This window comes from Heliangelus exortis, chromosome 21 (assembly GCF_036169615.1).
Source record: "Heliangelus exortis chromosome 21, bHelExo1.hap1, whole genome shotgun sequence".
Classification (NCBI taxonomy): Eukaryota; Metazoa; Chordata; class Aves; order Apodiformes; family Trochilidae; genus Heliangelus; species Heliangelus exortis.
The window spans coordinates 351,349-373,510 of record NC_092442.1 but is presented as its reverse complement, the minus strand read 5'-3'; the positions used below and the strand labels follow the sequence as shown (position 1 = coordinate 373,510).

At 48.5% G+C, this 22,162-nt stretch overlaps 1 protein-coding gene across 4 annotated transcripts in view; it reads left to right on the top strand.

Moving 5' to 3' along the window:
• CALN1 (calneuron 1) overlaps nucleotides 1-22,162 on the top strand; it is a 154,539-nt gene that overhangs the window by 43,549 nt on the left and 88,828 nt on the right. For all 4 annotated transcript variants that reach the window (XM_071765362.1, XM_071765364.1, XM_071765363.1 and 1 more), the window contains one exon: nucleotides 820-944. In XM_071765362.1, the coding sequence (XP_071621463.1) occupies nucleotides 820-944 (125 nt within the window). The remainder of the gene's footprint in view (nucleotides 1-819; nucleotides 945-22,162) is intronic.

Here is a 22,162-nt window from a genome sequence, read left to right as displayed (position 1 = left end):
CCAGCCAAAGAGATGACAGCTCTTCCTCTTAATATTTCAATTGACTCTGGCAAACTTGCCTCTTTCCTCTGTCTCCTAAATCAATGTGTAAGTGCTGCTGACAGTAATTCCCACTTTTGTCTGGGCAGATGGCTGCCCTTCACCAGGCTGTGGTGTTTATACCTGCTCAGTTTGCAAACACTTCTCTGCTACAGCCTCCCATTGAGCAGGAGTTTTCCTTAGCTGTCATGTTTGTGAGATCAAAACATTCTTTGTTGAGCCCTGCTCAGATGTGAATGTTTTTTATTTCAGGAGGGCCACTGAAGCTGGAGTGGAGGTGTTGGTGCAATGGGTGCTTTGCTCAGCAGGGATGCTTTGGGTGGGGGTTGAACAATCTCAGGGGGCTGGATGCTCCAGAGTGGGGTCTGAGAGCTTGTGTTCTCACCCTTGTATGGGTTTGGAACTCATGCTTATGGATCCTATGATGTTTTCATTGTATGTTGAAGTAGACCCCTATGCACCCCTACTAGCACACAGGAAATCTCTGGGCTGAAAGCTGCACTGGGTGCTGGAGACACAGGTTGTCCTGTGGCTCTGCTGACTCTTGTTTGGCATAAAGAAGCAGCTGCTGCTTTTTGGTTTGTTTGTTTGTTTGGCTCCTGTCCTAGGTGCTACCAAAAATCTGCAATCCATCACTCACTCCCCCACCTTCAACACACCTTCCCTGGTGCAGATCCTGTGGTCCAGCTGCTCTTCTAAGCCAGGCTAATGCACAGTTCAGATAAAACAGAGACAAATAATAAAACTGATCCTCTCTCTCCCCTTTTCTCTGTTGCCCAGGGAGAAGATGCCATTCCACCATGTAACAGCTGGCTTGTTGTACAAAGGCAACTACCTGAACCGCTCCCTCTCCGCTGGCAGTGACAGTGAGCAGCTGGCAAACATCTCCGTGGAGGAACTGGATGGTGAGCAATGTCCTTGGGGTTTTCCAAAGGAGTCTGGGAGTGGGGAAAGGCTTGATTTCACCTTCTCTGTAGTGGTCATGCAATAAGCAGAGAGATTGTCCCTGTGAAGCAAGGAGTAAAAGTCAGGCCACAAGAGAGATGGCTCAGTAGATGTGGGACAAAGGAAAAGGCCCTGAGCAAAGCTGGGTTCAGAGCTGGAGGATGATTTTAGCCTCAGATTTTGTCCTTTGGCCTAGAAATAAGGCAAATGTTTGAAGGAGTAAGGCTGCTTTTTATGGGCAAATCTTTGCAAGAGAGGAAGTTCAGCTCATGTTTTTATAAGGATGTCTTTAGCCTTTCCTGGGAACCTGCAGAGCTGAATTTATCTTCCTAGCAAGTCTTCTGGTTTGCTTTGTGGCCTTTCAGAAGTGAGGTTTCTCCCTGTCTCAATATAACTAGGCATGCAGAGTTGACAGGTGGCTTAAGAAGCTGGAAAGAACTTTAAAATTCCCTTTTCCAGGTCAATGATTGGGAGCACAGACTGGCTCAGGCTGGCAGAGGCTATCAGGAAGGTTCTGCTGCCTCTAGGACTCCATCTCCTCCTCCCTGGTTTCCAGCTGGTTGCTGCTCATCCCTTCTGCCCTGTTAGCCCGGGTGGACTCCCAGTCTGGGTTGGGGTTGGAAGGTCTCTTTTCTCAGCAATTTGGGGCTCACCAGTGTCAGTTCTAAGCAGAAGTTCACATCACTGACTGTTGGTCTTTGAGGGCTGTGGAACAAATTTGGGTTCTTGGTTTGCTTCCCAGTGGACATTTGGTAAAAGCAGTGATTATAATTGGGGGTCCCAACAGAGACCTTGGTGAGGAAATGAGCAGGGGAATGGTGCAAGGTGGGAGCTGCCCCTCACCACAGGTTGGAGACATTTTGGCAAAACACAAGGGCAAAGGTTCTGCCCACCCTCCCCCTTTTCACCTGAGATTTGGTAAATCAGACCTTAGTTTCCAACCCATTTCAACTCAGAGCCTTTGGGTTTGGTTTTGCGAGCTTTGCATTAAGTTGTTTTAAGTGGAAACAGGGGTTTTCTGGGTGTTTGTTGCTGCTCCTTCCCAATGAGATGTGCTGAAGGTGGTTCAGGTGAAATAGGCAGTGGGAGAAACAACTTCCAGTGCAGCTTAGATAAGACTCCAGGAGCAGAAGGACTGCAGGAGTGTCTCCTAGGCTCTTCTCCAGGGTTACAGGAGCTTTTTTGGCTTGAAGCTTGGACTTGGGGAACAGAACTGACCTGTCTTAGTTTAAGTGCATCCTGACATGACAAATTTCGTTGCAAAGTAAAGCTTAGCAGTTGTCCCTTATGCAGAAGAACAGGGGCTGGCTGAGCAGACAGAAGGACATTGGATGAGGTCTTGCAGTTTCTCTCAAATGCTGAAAGAAAAGGGGTTTTCTGCTGCTCCCACCCTGCTTAGAGCACATTTACTGTAATTGCTGCTGTGATTTGCTGGCAGCTGTCAAGAGCTGAGTCAAGTGACACCAGGGCTGCACCCTGCTCTCGGGGCCATCCCATTGCAGGAAGGAACTTTGTCCTTGGTTTGTTCCCCTGCTCTTTGCACGGGAATGATCTGTGGCTTGATGTGGGAAGGAAGCCCAATCTCCACCCCATCCTTCCCAGCTCTCCCTGGACCCTGGGCAGCCCTCTCAGCATCACTTTCCCAGCAGGAAAAGGGAAAAGCAGCACCCAAGAAGCTGCAGATCATCTCAATGGCAAATGAGGAGAATGAGGTGTAGAGGAGCAGGGTTGGGAGAAGGCAGCAAACACCAGCACTGCAGCTGTTTCATGGGCTGTGTGCCCCATGGTAACTGGGAGGTGGCACAGAGTCCATCCATCTCTGATCACAAAGTGTGTCCCCCTTTTCTCCAGGAGAATGGGTACAGCTCTCTAACTAATCATCCTTTTATTCCCTGGCTGTTAAGCACAGGCTTCTTGTTCAAATTTAGTTGTAATTTTTTTTTCTCTGACAGCCCTATGCTTCCCAAACACCTCTTCCTGAGGGCTTTGTGCCTTTGCCATGCCCCAATTCTGAGCTGAGCAGGGAAGAGCTCACCCCCAGGCCAGTTTTTTCCACTTGCAAACACACAAGTGGTACCAAATTGATCTGTGTATGCTGAAGCCAGAGCAGCAATAAGAGATACTATTCTGTGTTCCAGCTACCAGAGTACATACTAACCACTGGAAATTACGTGTAATATTAGGTCAGCAGTTGCTATCTTACTGCAGTTTTTTACTAATACCACGTCAGTGCCTGGATGTGCTGGTAATTGGTTAAGGTGCTCAGTGCCCAGACCCACAACAGAAATCAGAAATAAGCTTTCTGCCTTTAAGCATAAACTCTCTCAGGGTGAGTAACAAAATGTTCTTCCTTGAGAAGTTAATGTCAGTGGATGGGAGCTTTGTGGATATATCAAGCTGTGATAGCTCGATGCCAATAACATATTTGCATTTAATCTTCCCAGCTGGGAAAGAGATGCCAAATTCTCCTTGGTTTCTTTTTCAATGAGATTTTGGTCCTGAGGGAGTTCCAGCCTAGTGAGAAATTCCAGTCACACACATTAAATTATTGAAGGTTTAAAGCTGGGGAAGTCAATGGGAATTTTCTACAATGCTGCTCCCAACTCAGGGCTCCAACAAGTGCCTGATCTGTCAGGCTTTTTTCCAGTGGATTTTTTTTTTCTTTTTTTTTTCTTTTTTTCTCATCTAGCACTGCATGTCTCAATGTTGTTCATTCCATGCTTGCAGCCCGCAGCAATGCTTGCAGCATTTCAAGAACGAAAAATATTTCTGACTTCAAGTAACATAAGAGAGAAGTCTGGGTTTTTGGTGTGCCTAGGATCAGAGCATCACAGAATGTCAGGTTGGAAGGGACCTCATGGGTCATCTGCTCCAACCCTTCTATATTATTGTTTATCTGAGATGTCTCAGCACCATCTCAAGCTGAGACTTAAAACTTTCCAAAGTGGGAGAATCCACCCCTTCCCCTGGGAGACCATTCCAAGGTCTGACTGTCCTCCTGGGGAAAACTTTTCCTCTTGTGTCCCACCAGAATCTCCCCAGGAGCACCTTGAGCCCATTGCCCCTTGTCCATGGGACTCAGTGTAAATCAGGAGTCTCCATCTGCTCTGTAGCCCCCTTTAAGCATTTAAACATGGTCAGAAGGTCTCCCCTGAGCCTTCTCTTCTCAAGGCTGAACAGACACAGTTTTCTCATCCTCTCGCCTATGCCAGGTACCCCAGTCCTCTGATCATCCCCGTGGCTCTTCTCTGGACCCTCTCCAGCCTCCCCACATCCTTTTTGTACAGCAGGGACCAAAACTGAACACAATACACCAGGTGTGGAAGATGCTGCTCTTGCCTCTTCTCCCACTTGTTATTTTTCTCCTATGAAAACTTTTCTGATTTACATCAGCCATCTCCCTGCTCTGTTTTTTTTCCCATCCTGCTTTAAATCCAGTGCTGGCAGCAGAGCTGGCAGGTCACTCTGCTGGTGGCTTGTCTGTCCCTAGCAGCAGTGTTTGCTCTCTGTGGTCCTGTAGTAGCAAGAGGGTTTTTAGAAGCTGTCACCATCACAAAGGGCATTAACCTGCAGAAAGCTCTACCAGACAATACTTAACTTTGTAGTATCAAGGCAAGGGTGGAGTTAGAAGTGGCACCCATGTTATTGCCATCCATTGCTCAGTACTTTTTTTGCATGAGATTATAAACTAAGGCTGGGAAGAACTGTTTTACATAGAGATCTCCTGGCTGTTGCTGGTTGATATCAAACTGGGGCACAGTTTGTGCATACTCTGTTGTTTCCCATCCCTTTTAAAGTCAGCTTCTGTCTTCACATTACAAATTGCTAGGAGTATTTTTAATAAAAAATGGTGGATGGAAATCATCATGTCAAGTTTGAGTCATCCACCTCCATAGGCACTATCTAAAGGGTATTGTCAGGAGGTAAAAACATTTCCATAGTAGGAATCTAAAAAAATGTCACCTGAAGGGAGGCACATGCATTCTAAGTAGGATTTGCAAAAAACATCAGTGAAATGCGTGCTCCTCAGTGCCTCACAGAGAAATGTGAAATGCAGCAGCAGGTATTTGTCCAGAAAGACATCAGGAGAAATCCTTACCTGGCTCAGAGTCCTTGCAGGAGGAGATGGGGCCATTGGCATCTCCTGCCTCAGGCCACAGAGCCCCTGCCCCAGCTGGAGTCAGGGTATTTGCAAAGCTTCTTCTAGGCTGGGATATGTTTTGTGTTGTTGTCTTTTCTGTGATTGTAGACATCAACTTGACTGGTTTGAACAAGTCCTTAAGGTTGAGATCCAGAGTGGGAAGGGCAGTGCCTGGTTTTACCTGCCTAAAGTGGAGACATCAGCAGAACATCCCCATAGGATGGGGACAAAGCTGCTGGCTGCAGGAGCTTGAGGTGCAGGAGGCTTCCAGGCAGGGATCTGAGGACTTCCCCCCCCCCAGGGGACTTTTTTTATCATTATAGATTACAGGTGACATTGCAGGATGTGATTTATCTGATTCCTGCTTCTTCCCAGCAGCCCTTCCTCTGTCACCTCTGGAAGCTCCCAACTGGGTTGTTCTTTTCTGGGCTCCTGAGTAAGTCAGCCATGAGCAGCTTTGGAATATACTGGGAAACAGCTCTTGAAATAATTTAAAGAGCACCTTTAACTGATGCCTATATGGATTTTAAATAAAGAGTTGTCTCCCACATGCTAATAATGCAGGAAAGGCCACGTGGGTGAAGGTGGCAGTGGCAGTCCTGGGTCCTTGTTGAGGAGGAGGACCAGGTAAAATAATTCCACATTACAAACACAGCCATGTGATCCTCAGAAAGGACAAAATCAAGGGTGTTGACCCTCGTGTCTGATGGGATGATCCTTGGAGAGTGGTGGGAAGGAGAGGATTGGTGCTGCAGGCTCCTTGCAGGCTCCTGTGGGGTTCTTATTGAGCAGAACTCTGTGAGCCAGGGGGATCACAGCTGATCCTAATCCGAGTTCCCTCTGGTGCTATCAGGAGGTTGATAAGCAGCCTTTTGCTTGCTGGAGACTCTGGGGGGTTGTGTGACTCCTCCTGTCTTTCTCCTGACTTTCTTGAATTTTCCCTGGGAAAAGATTCCAGCAGAGACCTGAATCCTCCTGCTGGGCTGAGCTGAGGACAGATAGATCTCCCCCAGCCCCAGCAGCCTGAGTCATGTTGGCAGAGATGGATGAACTCAGGTGTCCCAGGTGAGATCAAATGGTGCATTGGAGTAGTGATGAGCTCCAGGAGGGAACCCAGGGGACAGTGGCAGCACTCGACTGACTCATGTAGCAGCAACAGGATGAGCCTGCTCCCATTTTTCTCCATGGGATTAGAAAAAACCACTTGGAAAAGTGGAAAGAGAAAGCAATAAGGAGGAAAGAGCAGCCTGGCAAGGCCAGAATTCCAAGGATGTTCTCCTGGGACAGGAGGCATAAGGAGATGGAGCCTGTGCTGGGAATGGCCCCACTGATGGACAGAGTGGATTTGTGGCTGTGTCTCTAAGCCCATCCTTCAGTGGAAGCCCTGCAAGCAGCCTGGTAATGAAGTGGATGAAACTGTATAAAACTCATTTTCTTTTCTGCAGAGTTCTTTTTAACGAGAGCTTTATCCACATTGTCCTCTCTGGGAGTGATCATGGCTGGAAATGCAGTAATCTCTGTCCTGTATTGCACTTTAATGGTGTTTTGTGTCTCTGAATGGAAAACTGTGGCATTGCTCTGCAGATTCTGCTCTGGACAGAAGCATATGTATCTCACATTTCTGCTGAGCTCCTTCTGCTCCTTTTCCAGTTATATATTTTAATCACAGTGCAGGTTTCCTTGGGACTCAGTAGTTTTAAGGGTAGAACAACTTCCATTCAAAAATGGGAAAAATAGGTGCAGAAATAATACTCTGCAGAGGATTGTTCTAGGATAAGGTGCACATGAGCTCCAGACAGTGCATGTCCAGGGGAAGAGCAGAGTTCCTGATGGAGAAACTGTGGGTGCCTGGCCCAGGCTGAGTGCCGGCTCAGCCCAATGGGGTTCCAGGGAATTCCTGAGGGAAAGATTTATCATTGCCATGGAATCCCAGACTGGGTTGGGTTGGAACAGACCTTAAAACTCACCCAGTTCTAACCCCTGCCATGGTCAGGGACCCCTCCCACAGCCCAGGGTGCTCCAAGCCCCATGCAACCTTCAACACTGCCAGGGATGGGGCAGCCACAGCTTCTCTGGGAAACCTGGGACAGGGGCTCAGCACCCTCACAACAAACAATTTCTTCCTTATATCCAATTGCAATCTCCTGTCTTGCAGCTTAAAGCCCTTCCCCCTCATCCCATCCCTCCAGGCCCTTGTCCCAAGTCCCTCCCCAGCTTTCCTGGAGCCCCTTCAGGCACTGGAAGGTGCTCTAAGGTCTCCCCATGGGATCCTTCTCTTCTCCAGCCTGAACACCCCCAACTCTCTCCCCCAGGCTCCAGAGCTGCTCCAGCCTTTGGATCATCCTTGTGGCCTCATTAGAAGTCTCCAGATTCCAGCAGTGACTGGAGCAGGTTTTTTTTTACTGAAATTAGTTGGACTTCCCACCCCAAACAGGCAGTGATAATGTTTAGAGATCCAGCACAGGTCTGGTTTCTCCACCAAAAAGAAGAGCCATGTCTGGAGGGTTTTAGCTGCTGCACTGCCTTGGGAACATTGGGGCTTGAACATCAACACTGGATTTTCTCCAGCACCAGAGATCTTCAGGGAGAAGGTGATAGGAAGCTATGGACTGGGGAAAAACTCCAGAATAGCATTTCCACCCTGCAGGGCTGTGCAGCCCAAGCCTGACACCAAGCAGGTTGATCACGCAGGTCCCTTCTTTGGGTGCAGCTTTGGTAAGGCTTTGTTCCCCCCCCACCCCACTGCCAAGAGGGTATGTCTCATGTAGGATCTCTGCCCCCAAAACTGAAGACCCCAGGCATCAGCATCATCTCTGAGGGAAGAGTCCTTAGAGCAGGAGAGAATAAACACACTGAGATTGGCTGCCAACAAATGAAAATGGCAGGGACACCATCTGGACAACAATTAAAGGGATTGTTTGACTCCAGCTCTGCGGACACAGTTACAGAACTGGTGAGTGAGTTACCAGTGGTGGTTTTCAGATATCCTTGGTCAGGGGCTTGATGGTTTCTGGCTCAGCGTGATGGAGGAGGAGACTGAGCTGGGATGAGATGGTTTGGGGAGAGGCATGTTGACTGTGTCTTCATCCAACTCCCTCCCAGTCTGCTGGGCTGTCTCCCAGTGCAGAGAAGTGCTGAGGTTTTGGTGCTCCCTGACGTGCCACGAATTGCATTGGGCCCTTTGGGTGCTGCCCAGTGCCTGGTGAGCCAGCTGAGAACTCACTGCCTGGATTGCCCCAGGCCACAGTAAGGGAGCAAATTCAGATCAAGAGCTAAACATGCTTTAAAAGGCATTTAAATCTTGCTGCGACACTTTTATTCCAATTTTAATATGGATTTTTAATTTTTTATGTGAGATCCTAAGCTGGATCGTTAATTTTACAAGTTTCTTCAATCTCTTGCCTTCAAACTGTGGCTTTAGCCAGTCCTAGGAGGTTTCTGTATGGGCTGAGGGGTCTCATCCTTACTGACACCTTGTTGCTCTGCAGATGTGCTCCCCAGGCAGTGGCTTTCAGTGCCTGGGAGGAGGGGGACCAGGGAAGGGCTTCTTCATCCCAGCCCTTCATCCCACTGAGCTCCTTCCCAAGCTGCAGGGCTGGGGAAACTTCAGCTCTGTGGGAGCCACACCAAGTCTGGAGGGTCAAGCAGTTGATCCCCTGCTGAAAATTTCTCTGATAAACCATTTCTTCTCATTTAAACCCACAAACCCAGACTCTGCCAAAGACATACCCTCCCTGGTGCTGAGCAAACCCCTGGTTGTTTATTTAACTTCCAGTGGCCTCCTGATGGGTGCTGGGCTGGGAGGTTGCTGCAGGGCAGGCAGAAGGTCCCAGCAAGCAGGCTGGAGATGAATCCCAGGGCAGGTGCTGGTGTGGTGGTTGTGAAGCACAGGAGCAGGATGGACCCCAGGGTGTCCTCAGCCCCAGCAGGGCTCAGGTCACACAGTGGCAGCTTCAGGCTTAACAGGTCCCTCCTCTGATGGCCCTGATTTTGAATACTGGGTGGTTTGGAGGTTGTTGTGCTGCTCTGTCTGCTGTGCATGAGCCATCTTTGTGGTTGTGATGTCTCTCTCCCCCCGAGCTGTGGGACTGAGATTTCAGCCAGGCTGTGTTAGTTCACTGTGGCTTTTGGCACATCAGGTTTAATCAAGTCACAGCAACCCATAAGCAAACTGCAATCAGTTCCCTCACCTCCATGGGAGCTGCCACCTCACCAAAGTGCAAAAAACCTCTGTCTGCCCTGCATCTGCACACTCTCTGTAGAGAAGCATTCAGAAATAGGTTTCCTCCCTGAATGAGAAGGTTTAGGAGTTAAATGTCCCTATGGAGAAGCAGGAGTCTGGATTCCTATTTGTGGTTCTACACTGGGTATGTTTTAGTCATCTCTGATTCTTTTGTGCCTCAGTTTACCTGGCCGCAGTGACACTTGTGAAGGAGGAGGAGAGCAGCATGTCCATCACTGCTCAGGGAGTTGCAGGACCTCTGGGTCAAGCATCACCTGTGGAACTTTCTCCCCATGGCTTTGATTTGACTCCCTGATCCCTGCACCCCTGTGCCTGTGGTCACAAAGGAGCCCATTGATGACATGGGGATGGGGACTTGGGAAGGTTGGATCAGATCCTTGTGCTCCATTCCAACCTGGCATTCCGTGACTCTGAGTGGCACAGAAGGTGCTGGCTGGGCACAACACTGCTGCAAAAATGACAAGAAGAAGAACTCAGTGATGGGGAGAGGCTTTCACCTGGCTTTTTTGAAGGTAAAATTTGGAATGCTACCCGAAGCCATGCGATGTCAAGGTTGGTACCAGCCAGCACCTTGGACCCTCTGTGTGCTGAGGCCATCACTGCAGCTGCCCCTTCCCATCCCTGCTGGCTCAGCAGATGGTGTCTCTGTTCCCAGACCCCTTGCTCACCAGCAAGTGCCTGTATCTCCCTGGCAGTGTCCAAGGTTGGATGGGGCTTGGAGCACCCAGGGCTGGTGGGAGGGGTCCCTGCCATGGGTTAGGACTGGATGGGCTTTAATATTCCTTCCCACCATTCTGTGATTCCATCATTCTGAGAATGAGGCCAGGGGTTTGGCAGAGCAAGAAGTCCCATAGCAGGGTGTGAGGCAGCTGTAACTCTGGGAATTCCACAAACAGACCTTGCTGTCCTCTCCCTCTGGCTGGAAATCTTTGTTTCCTGGTTTCCCTTGCTCAGCCGTGGGTCCTGAGACCACCTCAGCCCTAAGCTGAGATGGGAAATGGATGTGAGGGTTGGACTTATTAAATGAGCTGTGCAAAGATGCTCCCTCCCAGGAAAAAAGTGTGAAAAGTGTGAGGTGGGGAAGGCAGGAGGAGCAGAGGGGCTGCAGGGAGAAACGTGGTGTGGGGGATGGATGGGTGCTGGGCAGGAGGGAGAAGAGAGGGCAGAGAGGTTGGAGCTGAGGAGGAGGTGAGAAGACGGGCAGCTGCATCCAGCCTTGGGTTTGCTGTTCCCGGAGCTGGATGAGCTGGCAGCACCCTGCAGCCATCAGTCTGCAGCTCTGCCAGGACCTGCTGCCTGCAGCCAGATGGGTGCCGGGGGGTGGAGCAGGAGCCCCAAGGGAACCGCAGCTTTCCCGGCTTCGGTGGCATCAGAGGATCAGTACAAACCCTTTGAAGTCAGCCTTAGCTCCCGTTTCCTTTGGAAACAAAGGGATGGGAATGCTCTGAGGAGGGGATGCAGCAGCCAGACCTCCACCAACATTTGTTTCTCCCGGGTGACACTTGGCGTCAGGGAGGTGTCACGGAGTGCAGGACATGCAGTGGAACTCACCCGAACCAGGCAGAGGGAGGTAGAGCAGAAGCCCGAGGTACCGGTACCGGCCCTGCGGTACCGGCTGAGCTCCCTGCAGCTCCCAGGGCTGCTGCCGGTCCGGCTCCGAGGATTCGCTCTCCCAGCGAAACGAAGTAAAACTCCGCTGTTTTTTTTTTTGCAGACTGAGGTCAGCCCAAGGTCCTGCACCTCCTGCATTACTGGGTGCTGCTGCTCCATGCAGGGCTGTCACCCAGGGCAGCAGGAGGGGCTCAGCCAGGGGTTCTGGAGGTTCTTCTGGGGTTCTGGAGGACGAGCTGAGCCAGGACCCTCCTCTCTGCTTCTGTCCCTCATTCATCTCCACAGGGAATCTGTTCTGCTCAGGTCCAGCTGAGAGGATGAGCAGCTGAGGGCCCTGGGGGTGTTGGAGCAGAGGAGGCTGAGGGGAGACCTTCTGGCTCTCTGCAACCCCCTGAGAGGAGGTTGGAGCCAGGGGGGGTCGGGCTCTGCTCCCAAGGAACAAGGGATGGGACAAGAGGAACTTTTGGCACAACTCAAGTTGTGCCAGGGGAGGTTTAGGTTGGAGCTGGGGAAGAATTTCTCCCTGGAAAGGGTTGTCAGGGCCTGTCCCAGGCTGCCCAGGGCAGGGCTGGAGTCCCCATCATCCCTGGAGGGGTTTCAGAGCCCTGGAGATGTGGGGATGAGGGACATGGGGTGGGGGTGGCCTGGGCAGGGATGGGGAAAGGGTTGGACCTGATGAGCTGACAGGGCTTTTCCAACCAAACCAATTCTCTATTTCTGCAATCAAAAGAGAGGGACCAGTAGCAGGACCCTTGTGAGCATCACATGAAGGAACACTCAAAATAAATTTTGACACGAGGTCCTCAGGGACCTCATACACAAAATTCTGGCACCAGTGAGCCAGTAACAGTAGATGGGGCCAGACTTTGGTCTGGAATCCAGATGGGTTTGACAAGTAGTGAGCTGCTTGGTCCCACACCACATCCTGCCTGGAACTGAGGTGTTGCAGGCAGCACTGCAACCTCTTGAGGGACAGCCAGGAGACAAGGAAGAGACAGAAAAATAACTTTCAGAAACACAGGCATGTGAATTTTTCAGTCCTTAGTACTGTAGAACAGCACAAAGTCTTCTCATACAATGTTTCCTTTATTTTGATAAGAATTATGCAAAATCAAAACATGGAAAAACTGAAAGCCTCCGTGGGGAAGGTATTTATGTCTCTCATGTTCTTGTGTGCACATCATTAGGATGGGATTTAAGAAAAAAGCCCCTCTTTCTAATAAGCTGTTAGAACACAAGCCTATTAGCAACATGTGGAATGAAGCAGTATTCTGTATTATAGGATTATTCTTTTGGGCAATTTCTATTCAATACACTGGGAAACACAAATCTCATTACTTTTTCTTTCAGCTAGATCTAATCCAGGGTATGAGGTTTTGTGAACAGGGTGGGGAGGGGCAAGAAATACACCTGTGTAACTGGGTGCAATTGCTATTACTTCCCAAAGGGAAAAAAATTGAAGCATTTTCTTTTCTCAGCAGTTCTTGATGTTTCTACATAAGGAGCAAATTGTGCATTGCAGGGACGCAGTCATTTCTGCCTTTGAAATGTGAAACTGTGTTTGCCAAAGTGTCTGATGGGGGAAACATCCATCATAAATACTTAAATGGAGCTTGTCACTGCTTTGTAAATTTGATTTCAGTGTTGCAGAAGGGAAAATGGAGAGAGGCAGAAGATTTCACCAGCACAGCACTGGCTCCTGCTTTGCCCCACGGGGGGGTGGATGTGTGATGGGCTCAGGTGTCCCTGGGCTGTAGGAACCGAATCCATTTGGGCTGGCAACCAGAGCTCTGCCTCTCAGGCTCAGTGGGCAAATATGGGATTTTTCAGTTCACTAGCACTGTTTTTTGGGTTTTTTTTTGGTAGTGGGTTTTTTTTGTTTGTTTGTTTTTTTCATTTTGTTTGGTTTGGGGGTTTTTTTGTTGCTTTGGGTTTTTTTTGTTTTTTTTTTTTTTGTGGGTGTTTTTGTTTTTAGGAATATAAAAAGTAGGGTGATCCAATTCAGTTTGAGCCAAATGATCACATTTTAATTAAGTGTTTCATTTAGAGTTTGAGCTTTTTAGCCTATTTCTGTTCTGATGGTGTGGCAAACTTGTAGATTTTGGCTCACGGGGGTCCAAAAAAAGAGTCAAAGCAAAATTTTTTATTTCAGTGGGAGCTGGGCTTGGGCAGCTGCTGCCAGGTCAGGAAGTGTCCAGAGAAGCCAAGTGGGTATTTCTGTAGAAACATTTCAGGAGACAAATTCTCTGGTGATGTTTCTTCTCGTGGTGGGGTGAGGAGGTGTGGGTAGGAGCCATTAGTCCCATCCTGGCCAAACTGAGGAGCATCCCCATGCCTGGGGGCATCTTCAACCTGGTCCTTCCTGCAGCTCTCGGTGGTTTCTGTGGCTTTGTTGCTGAGCTCCTGGAAGCTGCACCCACTCTGATGTTTTGTCCCTGAGGGTGCTTCAGCCCAGCAGTAAAAATAAACAAGGTTTGGATTGAGGTTCAAATAGAAAACATCCTCCTCCTCCTGTACACACCCATTTGGGGGCTGGTTGGGGGGTTAGGAAGCCAATGACTTCTTCAGGGTTCATTCCAGCTGCCTTCCAGGCTGCTTTCTCAATGGCTTAATTTTTTCTCTATTCTCCATTTGCTTTCTTTTTCTCTCTCATTTTTTTTTTTTTTTTCCACAAGAAAGAGCCAAGGAAATCAGAGCTAAGTGAATAAAGAGGCTGGTTAAATACAGGGCTCAGGAGGGAAGTTCTGCCTGGCCTCAGGCTTCCCTGCTGTCCTGCACTGAGGTCTGGCATTTTCTCCCTGCCCTTTTTTTTGCTCTGATTATAACAAATGGAAGATTTTTGTGTTTCTGTACCTCCTATCAATAAGGGTCCTTTGAATGGGATGAGATGGCATAATGGACATGCAGAAGGATATTGGATTTCACAAGCAGCCTCTCATGTAAAACACTGTTTAGCATTAACTATCCTGGGATTTTTAGAGGGTTTGGGGTTTTTTTTTGAGCCAGTGATTGGAGGAATTTTTCTGCAGGTTGAGTTTATTGTCTTCTGTGTAACAGTGGCATGAGTCAAGGCTTTGGGCTGGATTATTTTGGATATTATGGACACTTGGAGTGTAGTGCTATGGGATGCCAGGAGTTTTGCTGTGGGAAAGTGCTGGGTCTGTAACGCACAGGCTGAGGGCTCCCATGGTGTTTATTTGCAGTACCAGAGGCCCAAAGTTGCTGTTTTCAGATATTTTGTGCAGGTTTTGTACCTTCAAATGCTTTCCGGGGTGCTTTGCAGCACAAAACAACCTTGGGGTTGGACTCACAGCGTTAAGTCCCAGCAAATAAAAAGCTTTTTTGATAACTTGTTGACCTCAGCAGGATGTGTTTCTCCACCAGAACAATGTTTAAAGCCAAATATTGCATGGCTCTGAGTCTCCTAATGGCCTGGTTGCATGGAGAAGCCCCTCATGAAGTGGTTTTTGAGAGGCTGAAGGGTCAATGTTCGCCTTCCCAGCCAGAGGGAGAGTTTGGGAAGGGAATTGTTTGCAAAGTAAACTCTGCTCATTTCACAAATGTGAAATTCTTGTCCCCTTGGTGCAAGGAGCAAAATTCCCATCAACAAAATTGGATTCTTTTGTCACTGACTGACAAGGAACTGACTGATCTTCTTAGATCTTATTTCTTCTTTCTAACAGAAAGCTCTTTAGGGCTGACTTGTAGGGGTAGTTTCATCCTCTCAACTGGAGTTTCAGCTTCCCTGAGTTGGGGTGAAAGCCTGGATGGACACTCATCCTGGGGTGTTCCCTGGGGTGTAGCTGCATCTGTCTGTCTGTGCACCTGAGGACAGACAGAATATTGACACCTCCTCTCTGCTGGCTGGTGAGGTCTGTAAGTTCTGGATGGCCCCAAACCAGTCCCATCCCAGTTTGCTATGCACCTGAGTGAGCCTGCTGGGTAACTGGGCTGCCCAAGGCTGGTGTGGGTGTTTGGATGGAGAATTGATGATGGAAAAGAAAGAGGCTCTTTTGAACCTTAGTCCTTTGGGTAATTACCAGTATGCTAATTTCTGTAGTTCATTAGTAATCAACTTTCTGCATTCCCACTTAACCTCTTCCAGCACTTGTTCCTGGGGCCTCTGAGGCTTTCATGGGCTGGGAGCGAAGCAAATTAAAAGAATGGACTAAAAAGAGAATCTCTGAGGCAGGAGGGCTGTGAACCTGTCAATTTGAGCTCTAAGAGGGATTCAATAAATAGGTTCAAGGCCAACTTGGACATTTTCTTCCCACCACGAGGAGAGACACTTTCTGTGGCTCCGTCATGGCCTTAGCTCTGCTTTGGCTGCTGATGGTTTCAGGCTCCCTGGGACCTCTGATCATCCACACAAACCTCATCCAAAAGGGAGGCAGAAACCCTGCTGTGGTCACAGCCATGGACATGGGTCCCACTTTGTTCCCTCACCTGGAGAGCTCACTGAGACTTCTCTAACCCCTGGTCTTTTATTATCCATGGAGACAGAAGGGCATTGTCAAAGGGTGACCCTTTGGAGCTCCCAAGGAGCAAGTCAACCTCTGCAGCTCTGTACAGGAGCTATTGAGGGATCCTGAGCTTCAACCTAAGTTTGAAGTTGTGTGGGAAAATGCTGGGCAGTGGTGAAAAGCTCAGGGACGTGAGTAGGAATCTTCAAGCCATAAATACTTGGTAAGTGCTGCAGTGAATTTTTAATTTTAGTGGAAAAACAAGAACGTGGCAGCCAGAAAAAAAAAATGCTACAAAAATAGTAGTAGCCCTTTTGGGGAAAGGAAATGATATTCCACTCAGAACAGCAACCCCAATTAAATGAGGGCCTTTAAACAAGTGAATAGCTAATTACCTAGATAAGGATGAGGATGTTTTGCACATGAAAAACAGATTTATTGGGGAACTTTTATCTATGTACATATGTCCAAGATGATTTATTTTCTTGCCACAAGCCCACAGATGCCTATGCTTTGTAAATATTGTGGCTGATGGCTGTAAAGATATCTGGGGAGTTCAGGTTGGAAAGAGGCACATGGTCAACCAGAGTTACCAGAACTGGGGAATTTCATTAATGCTTTGAGGGACTGAGGAGGCTCTGGGGCCATGGCCAGGCCCTTTGCAGTCTTGTTCTAAATAACCCCCAGGATGTGAATGCAGTGAGTCCTCTCCTCTCTAAGCCCTCCTTCTCCTTAATGGCCCAGCTTGTCTCTGTTAGAAGATATTTTAAATTAAGTTTGTGTCATGATTTGACACAATTGTGCAAGAGGGACAATATACTTCATTTTGCTTTGCTGCTGTCATGTGTTGAACCTGACTTGTTGAACACCTTTGTGCCTGCATCGCATGGAGGGGACATGGGTTCCCCTGCACCCATGGGGAGCCCTTCTCTGCTGTTACCTCTCTGACAGGAATTCTGATATCTCCAAATCCCTTCTGAATTGACATTAATAACAACAGCAGAGTTCGGAGGAAGTAGTTTTGGCATCTGCTGTATTTAATTTGCAGAAACTTTCATGCAGAGTTTAATTTTGACTGATGAGAGAGGCAGTTAGTTGTATGAGTATTAAACTCCATTAATTACAGATCCTGTCTTAATTATAAATGGCTCTATTTTAAAGTGAGTTTTACAACGAAAATTAAGACTTGAAGCAGTTCAATCAATACAAACATCAATTAGACCTGACTTTGTACTCCAATTAATTTATAAAGCTTCCCAATGAAGTGTAAAAAGTATGCCACTTTGTACTCCTCTTGCTGCCATTCCCGGGCATCAGGAGGTCTCAGTGCTTTCATTAGCAGCCTCCTAATGATCAGTGTGGATGGAATAACAAACCTCCCCAGGGGCTGCTTTTCCCAAATAAACCAACAGAGTTAACTGCTAAAATGGCCAATGCTGGCACCAGCAGAAGGAAAAATAAATACTCCTACAAGTGCCGAAATTAGGTGTGTTTTGTGTGTTTGATTGTGAAGTCTGGGGTCCCACCATGGAAAGCTCTGTCCCACCAGACCAAGGAGCTCTGGAAGGCTCCAGGGTAGGACAGTCACATGTTACAAATATGAACCCATTTAAGCCCTGTTCAAGTTCAGTGTTTTCATCCTTATTTTACAGACAGGCAGTGGGAGGGGACAGCTCCATTCTCTGCTGCTTTGCCCACTTGGAATATTTGCTGTGGTAGCTGCTGAGTCTGGGGACACTTGTGCTTCCCAAACCCAGTCAGGAGCAGAGGATCCAGTCCAACCAAGGAGTCAGGATCTGCTCCTGGTGCTGTAGCATTGGCTCCTTCAATCCCTGCTGGCATCTCCAGTCCTCACTGCATCCGGGCTGAGCTCACCTAGAACACCAGTGCATTAAACAAACTTCTTCAAACTGGGGAAATGAGAGGACCTGGGGACACTCAAGGATTAACAGAGGAAGCAAAACACCTTTTTTGCTTCTAAACTCTGTGCAGGTCACCTGCAAGCTGCTGGGAAACAGCAAATCTTAATTTTTGGGGAGTCTTCTGGGAGTCATCCTCCTCCTCCCTTCATTAGGGGGATGCCCTTCAGTGGGGTGCAGCCGCCACATGCAGGGTGTCAGGAAGAGTTAAACCTTCAGGGCAGGACTCAGGAAGCCAAGGAGCTCTCAGCTTTATACTGGTTCCAGGTGTCTTCTTCTCCAGAGGCTTTGCCTTCCCATCCAGACCTTCCCATCTCCCACGGGTGGCTCCAGCCCTCTTGGACCTGCAGGAAAACACCCAAGAAACTGTGATTTGACCACGTCTAAAATTGTGTAGGGAGTGGGGAGGGGATGGAGCTGAGCATTAGCTGAGGTTTTAGCTCCTCTCTGGTGAAACTGGGTGTTTGAGGGAAGCCAAGCCCTGGACTGGGGGAGTGTTTGAAGTTCAGAACTGAAAAGCAAGCGCCAGGCAGGCGAAAACCTGCTCTGAATTATCACCAGCTTTTTGTTGTTGTTGTTTGAAAAGCCTTTCAAGCAGAGCCATTTGTGCTGGAGTGAATTCTCCCAAGATATTTTTAGACAATATGAGCAGAAAAAAAATATTACTCAAGAGCAAGCTGTTTACAAAGCTGCTAACCTTGTTCAGTGCTAGTAAAACTCTGGGCTTGGTGTGCTGCAGAGCAGACTAATTACTTGACAGAAATGATGCAAGGATGCGGTGATGTCTTTCCCAAGTGCTGCACCTTGGCTTGGCCCCACTGCTGGCCCGGGGACAGCTTTGGATATAATGAGGTGTGAATGTGCAGAATGGATTTCTGCAGCTTTTCCATTAATGCAGGGGAAGGGAGGCAGGGAAGAGGCAGACCCTGCCAGTTCCTGCCTGCTCTCTTTCCTCTCCTCCTTTCCATAATGGGCCCATTCTGCAAATGGTGAATCCCGCCCTTCCCAGCCCTGCTGAGCATCATTGGAGGCACTGCTGGCCCAGCTGCTGCTTCCCTCTCTGTGGGAAGGTGCTGGGAATGGTCTGGTTGGTTCCTGGTGGAGATGGATGCTGCTGGCCCAGTGTGGGTCTGGTTTTAGGTGCCCATGGTTTGCTCTCTGTCACTCCCTTGGCCATGGAGTGGAGTGCACTTGGGCCACAGCAACCCCCAGCAGCACAGTCTTGGGGCCTTTTTTTTTTTTTTTTTTTTTTAGTGGGTTGGAAACAGAAGTGCTGAGGTATTAACAGGCTGACTTCTGTTCTTACCTCTGCTGTCAGAGTGGTTCCAAAGAATGTTTATCAGTATGATGATAGGCGCTTTATATATAAAATAAATATATATATACTAAATAAATATAAATATTATATTAACAAAACCATAAATATAAATATAAATGTAAATATAAATATAAATTATATATAAAAAACTTGGGGAAGAATGTCTGGAGAGGGACCTGGGGGTGCTGATTGACAACTGGCTGAACATGATGAGCCAGCAGTGTGCCCAGGTGGCCCAGAAGGCAAACAGCATCCTGGGCTGGATCAGGATGAGTGTGACCAGCAGGACCAGGATCTTACTCTTGTACCCAGACTTGGTGAGGCTGCACCTGGAGCACTGTGTCCAGTTTAGAGCACAAAGGACAGGAAGGCCATGGAGGTGGTGGAGAGGGTACAGAGAATGCAACCAAGCTGATCAGGGATCTGGAGAAGAGAGGCTGAGGGAGCTAGGGCTGTTCAGTCTGGAGAAAAGGAGGGTGAGGGGAGACCTCACTGCCCTCTCCAGCTGGAAGGCTGCAGTCAGGGGGGTGTTGGCCTCTTCTCCCCAGGGACTGTGATGGGGGAAGAGGAAATGGGTTCAAGTTTTGCCAGAGGAGGTGCAGATTGGGTAAATTTCTTCCCTGAAAGAGTGGTGAAGCATTGGAACAGACTGCCCAGGGAGGTGGTGGAGTCACTGTCCCTGGAGGTAGTAAAAAAATGGGTAGATGTGGAGCTTCTGGAAATGATTTAGTGGTTAAGGTGGTGTAAGGCTGATGGCTGGACTTGATGATCTTGAAGGTCCTTTCCAGCCATGTTGATTCTTTGATAAGAGCCATTCCCCAGCACATCCTGGATGTACAAATGTATATAACACTATAGTATTGGGATGCTCAGGTGAATAGGGCATATTGAGGGTTGATGAGGAATCCTAAGGACAGGAGATCCCAGTCCCTCCCAGCAAACCTCCCTGATCTGTCCCTCTGATGAGTGCTGGTGATGTGACCAAGCTCCCATCCCTAGTTTCCTTCTCATGGAGATCTTTGGGAAGCTCCTGTTTCCCTGGGAGCTTCTCCCAGTACTGCTGGTGGCTGCAGTGAGGTCAGGTGAGATTTCCATCTTGAATGTTTCAGTGCTTAATTTTGGGGACATGGAGGTTTCTTTAATTCTTTTCTACTGAAAAGGGCTCAGCCAACAAACTGAGGATCTTCTGAAGGGTTGGGTGGAAGCCCAGGTTTTCTGATGACCACAGAGTGGTTTTCAATGCTGGAATGGGGCAAGGTGGGAGTTTAGATTCAATGAGGTTTTTTGCCAGTGAGACAAAGACTTTCCAGCCTGAACACAGCTGAAGTTATGGTGAATCCAAGTCTATACAGTGTGAGATTGGTGTGGAGAATGAGAATGAGGAACAGTTGTTTGCTGTCTGTTCCAAAACAAGAGCTGAAAAATGTCAGATGGAAGTTGGAGGAGGTGTTTCAGAAGAGGAGAAAGAGGAACACCTCGAATTGCATGGTTAAACCATGGAACTCCTTGCCACAGGACAGATAAAATTAAATGTGACCATAGAAGGAACTGGAAAAATTTGTAGAGGGGTTGGGACTGTTTTAAGAGAACCCTTGGCTGCGTGTCAGATGTTCTCTGTCCTGTTGTCACCATCCACAGACATGGACACACAACTGCTGCTGCTTGGGCTTTTCAGGGCCTCTTCATTTCCCTTCCTTGGGAAGATGTGAACTCAGCACTTCTCTAGACTGGCTTCCCCCAGGCTTTGGGTGGAATATAAAACCTTTTGAGAGCCCTTCCAGTCCCTTGCTGGGGTTTGTGCAGTGCATGTGTAAGAAACAAGATGGGAGGGAACAGAAGAGGCGAAGCAGATGTGCCCCAGCAATGAACACACTCACCTTCTTGGGATTTTTCCTCTTTTTTTTTTTTTTTTTCTTTTGCTTTTCTGCATTGTTATTTAAGTAATTTAGAAGAGAATCTCACATGGAGAGGAAGAACAAGTAGCTGCTTCTGTCCTTCTCCCACCCCTGGGCTGTGATGTGATGGCTGTGATGTTATGTGATGGTTGTGATGTGGTGGTTGTGATGTGGTGGTTGTGATGTGATGGTTGTGATGTGTAGGCTGTGATGTGTGGTTCTTGGTGTCCAGGAACCTCTGGTGAGCTGGAGCTCAGAGCCCCTCTGCAGGGAGCTGGCAGCTGGGGTACAGCCTCCACAGCTGGGATTTCCCTCCTCCTCCTTACCCTTGGCCACTGGGAAATCCCCTAGAGCTCCTGGCAACTTGCAGCTCTTGCAGCAGCTTTCCTGATAGCTCTGGGGATGTTGGGTTGGTGTAGTTATGTCTGCAGGATAAGAGGCAGACTTTGTCCTGCTCAGTGGGGAGAGGTAGGAATATAACAGAGATATTTTTAATTTTATTTTTTTTTTTTTTTCCCCTGTGACTTTTAAAAACTTCATCTTCTCTAAACTGCCTTAGAGATGTTGCTGCCCTGCCACTGGGTCCTCAGCCAGATGTTTCTCTGGTCATCTGTCCAGAGGTGTTTGCCCAGCAAACTCCTGACTGAAGCTGTGCAGGTGTTGGAGCAGGTCCTTGAGCTGCCCCCTCTGGAAGAGAGGAGTTGCCAGGGGGGCACATTTCCAGATCCACTCCTGTGCTGGATCTGGGAAGTTATGTGGCAGAAAGGGATTAGTGCTGGAGCATTTTTCTTCCTGCAGTTGGTTTCTTTGTGCTCAGAATCTAAACTAGGGACTTGGTTTTCTGGCAAAGCTGCCAAGAGCTGTCAGGTGATTACTTTTTCCTTCCCTTTACCTTTCCTTTCAATCCCTTTCCCTCTCCCTCTCCCTCTCCCTCCCCCTTTCCCTTTTCCTTTTCCTTTTCCTTTTCATTTTCCTTTTCCTCTCCTCTCTTCCCTATATTTCTTAATACTCTAAACAGATTCATATTTGCCAGAAATTATTCCAGAGTAACTTTATTAAACAACTTCATGATTGTCATGGGAAATTTGATGCAGTTTTAACCTGGGATGGATTCCACTTCACACTGCACCTGGACACCAGGGGTTTTAAGGCCGGTGCTGTGCGAGTACCGTGTCTGTAGCATGGGTCCTGCACGTGCCCTGTCACGATATATCGTGCCTGCTGCTGCTGCTGACACCAATCTGCGTGGCTGTGCCGACGTCTTGTGTTTGCAGACAAATCATTTCAGTGTTACCAATGAGCAATTAAATCCTCCCTTGGCTCTTGGCAGCCGCTGGTGCCTGCAGGTGTGTGAGATGCTGACACCAGGAGCTGGCGAGGCTGAGCTTGGCCAGAGCTGCTGCTCCCTCAGCCCCTCCTTTAGGAAACCTCCAGCCAGGGTGTTAATTTCAGCCACCCGAGCCAGCAAATGAAGCACACACGTGGTGGCCCTGCATGGCCATCCTGGGAGCCCACTCCCATGGGGGTCACACAAGACCCTTTCCCAGTCCCGTGCCACACGTTTGGCTCTCGAGCTTCCCGCAGACAT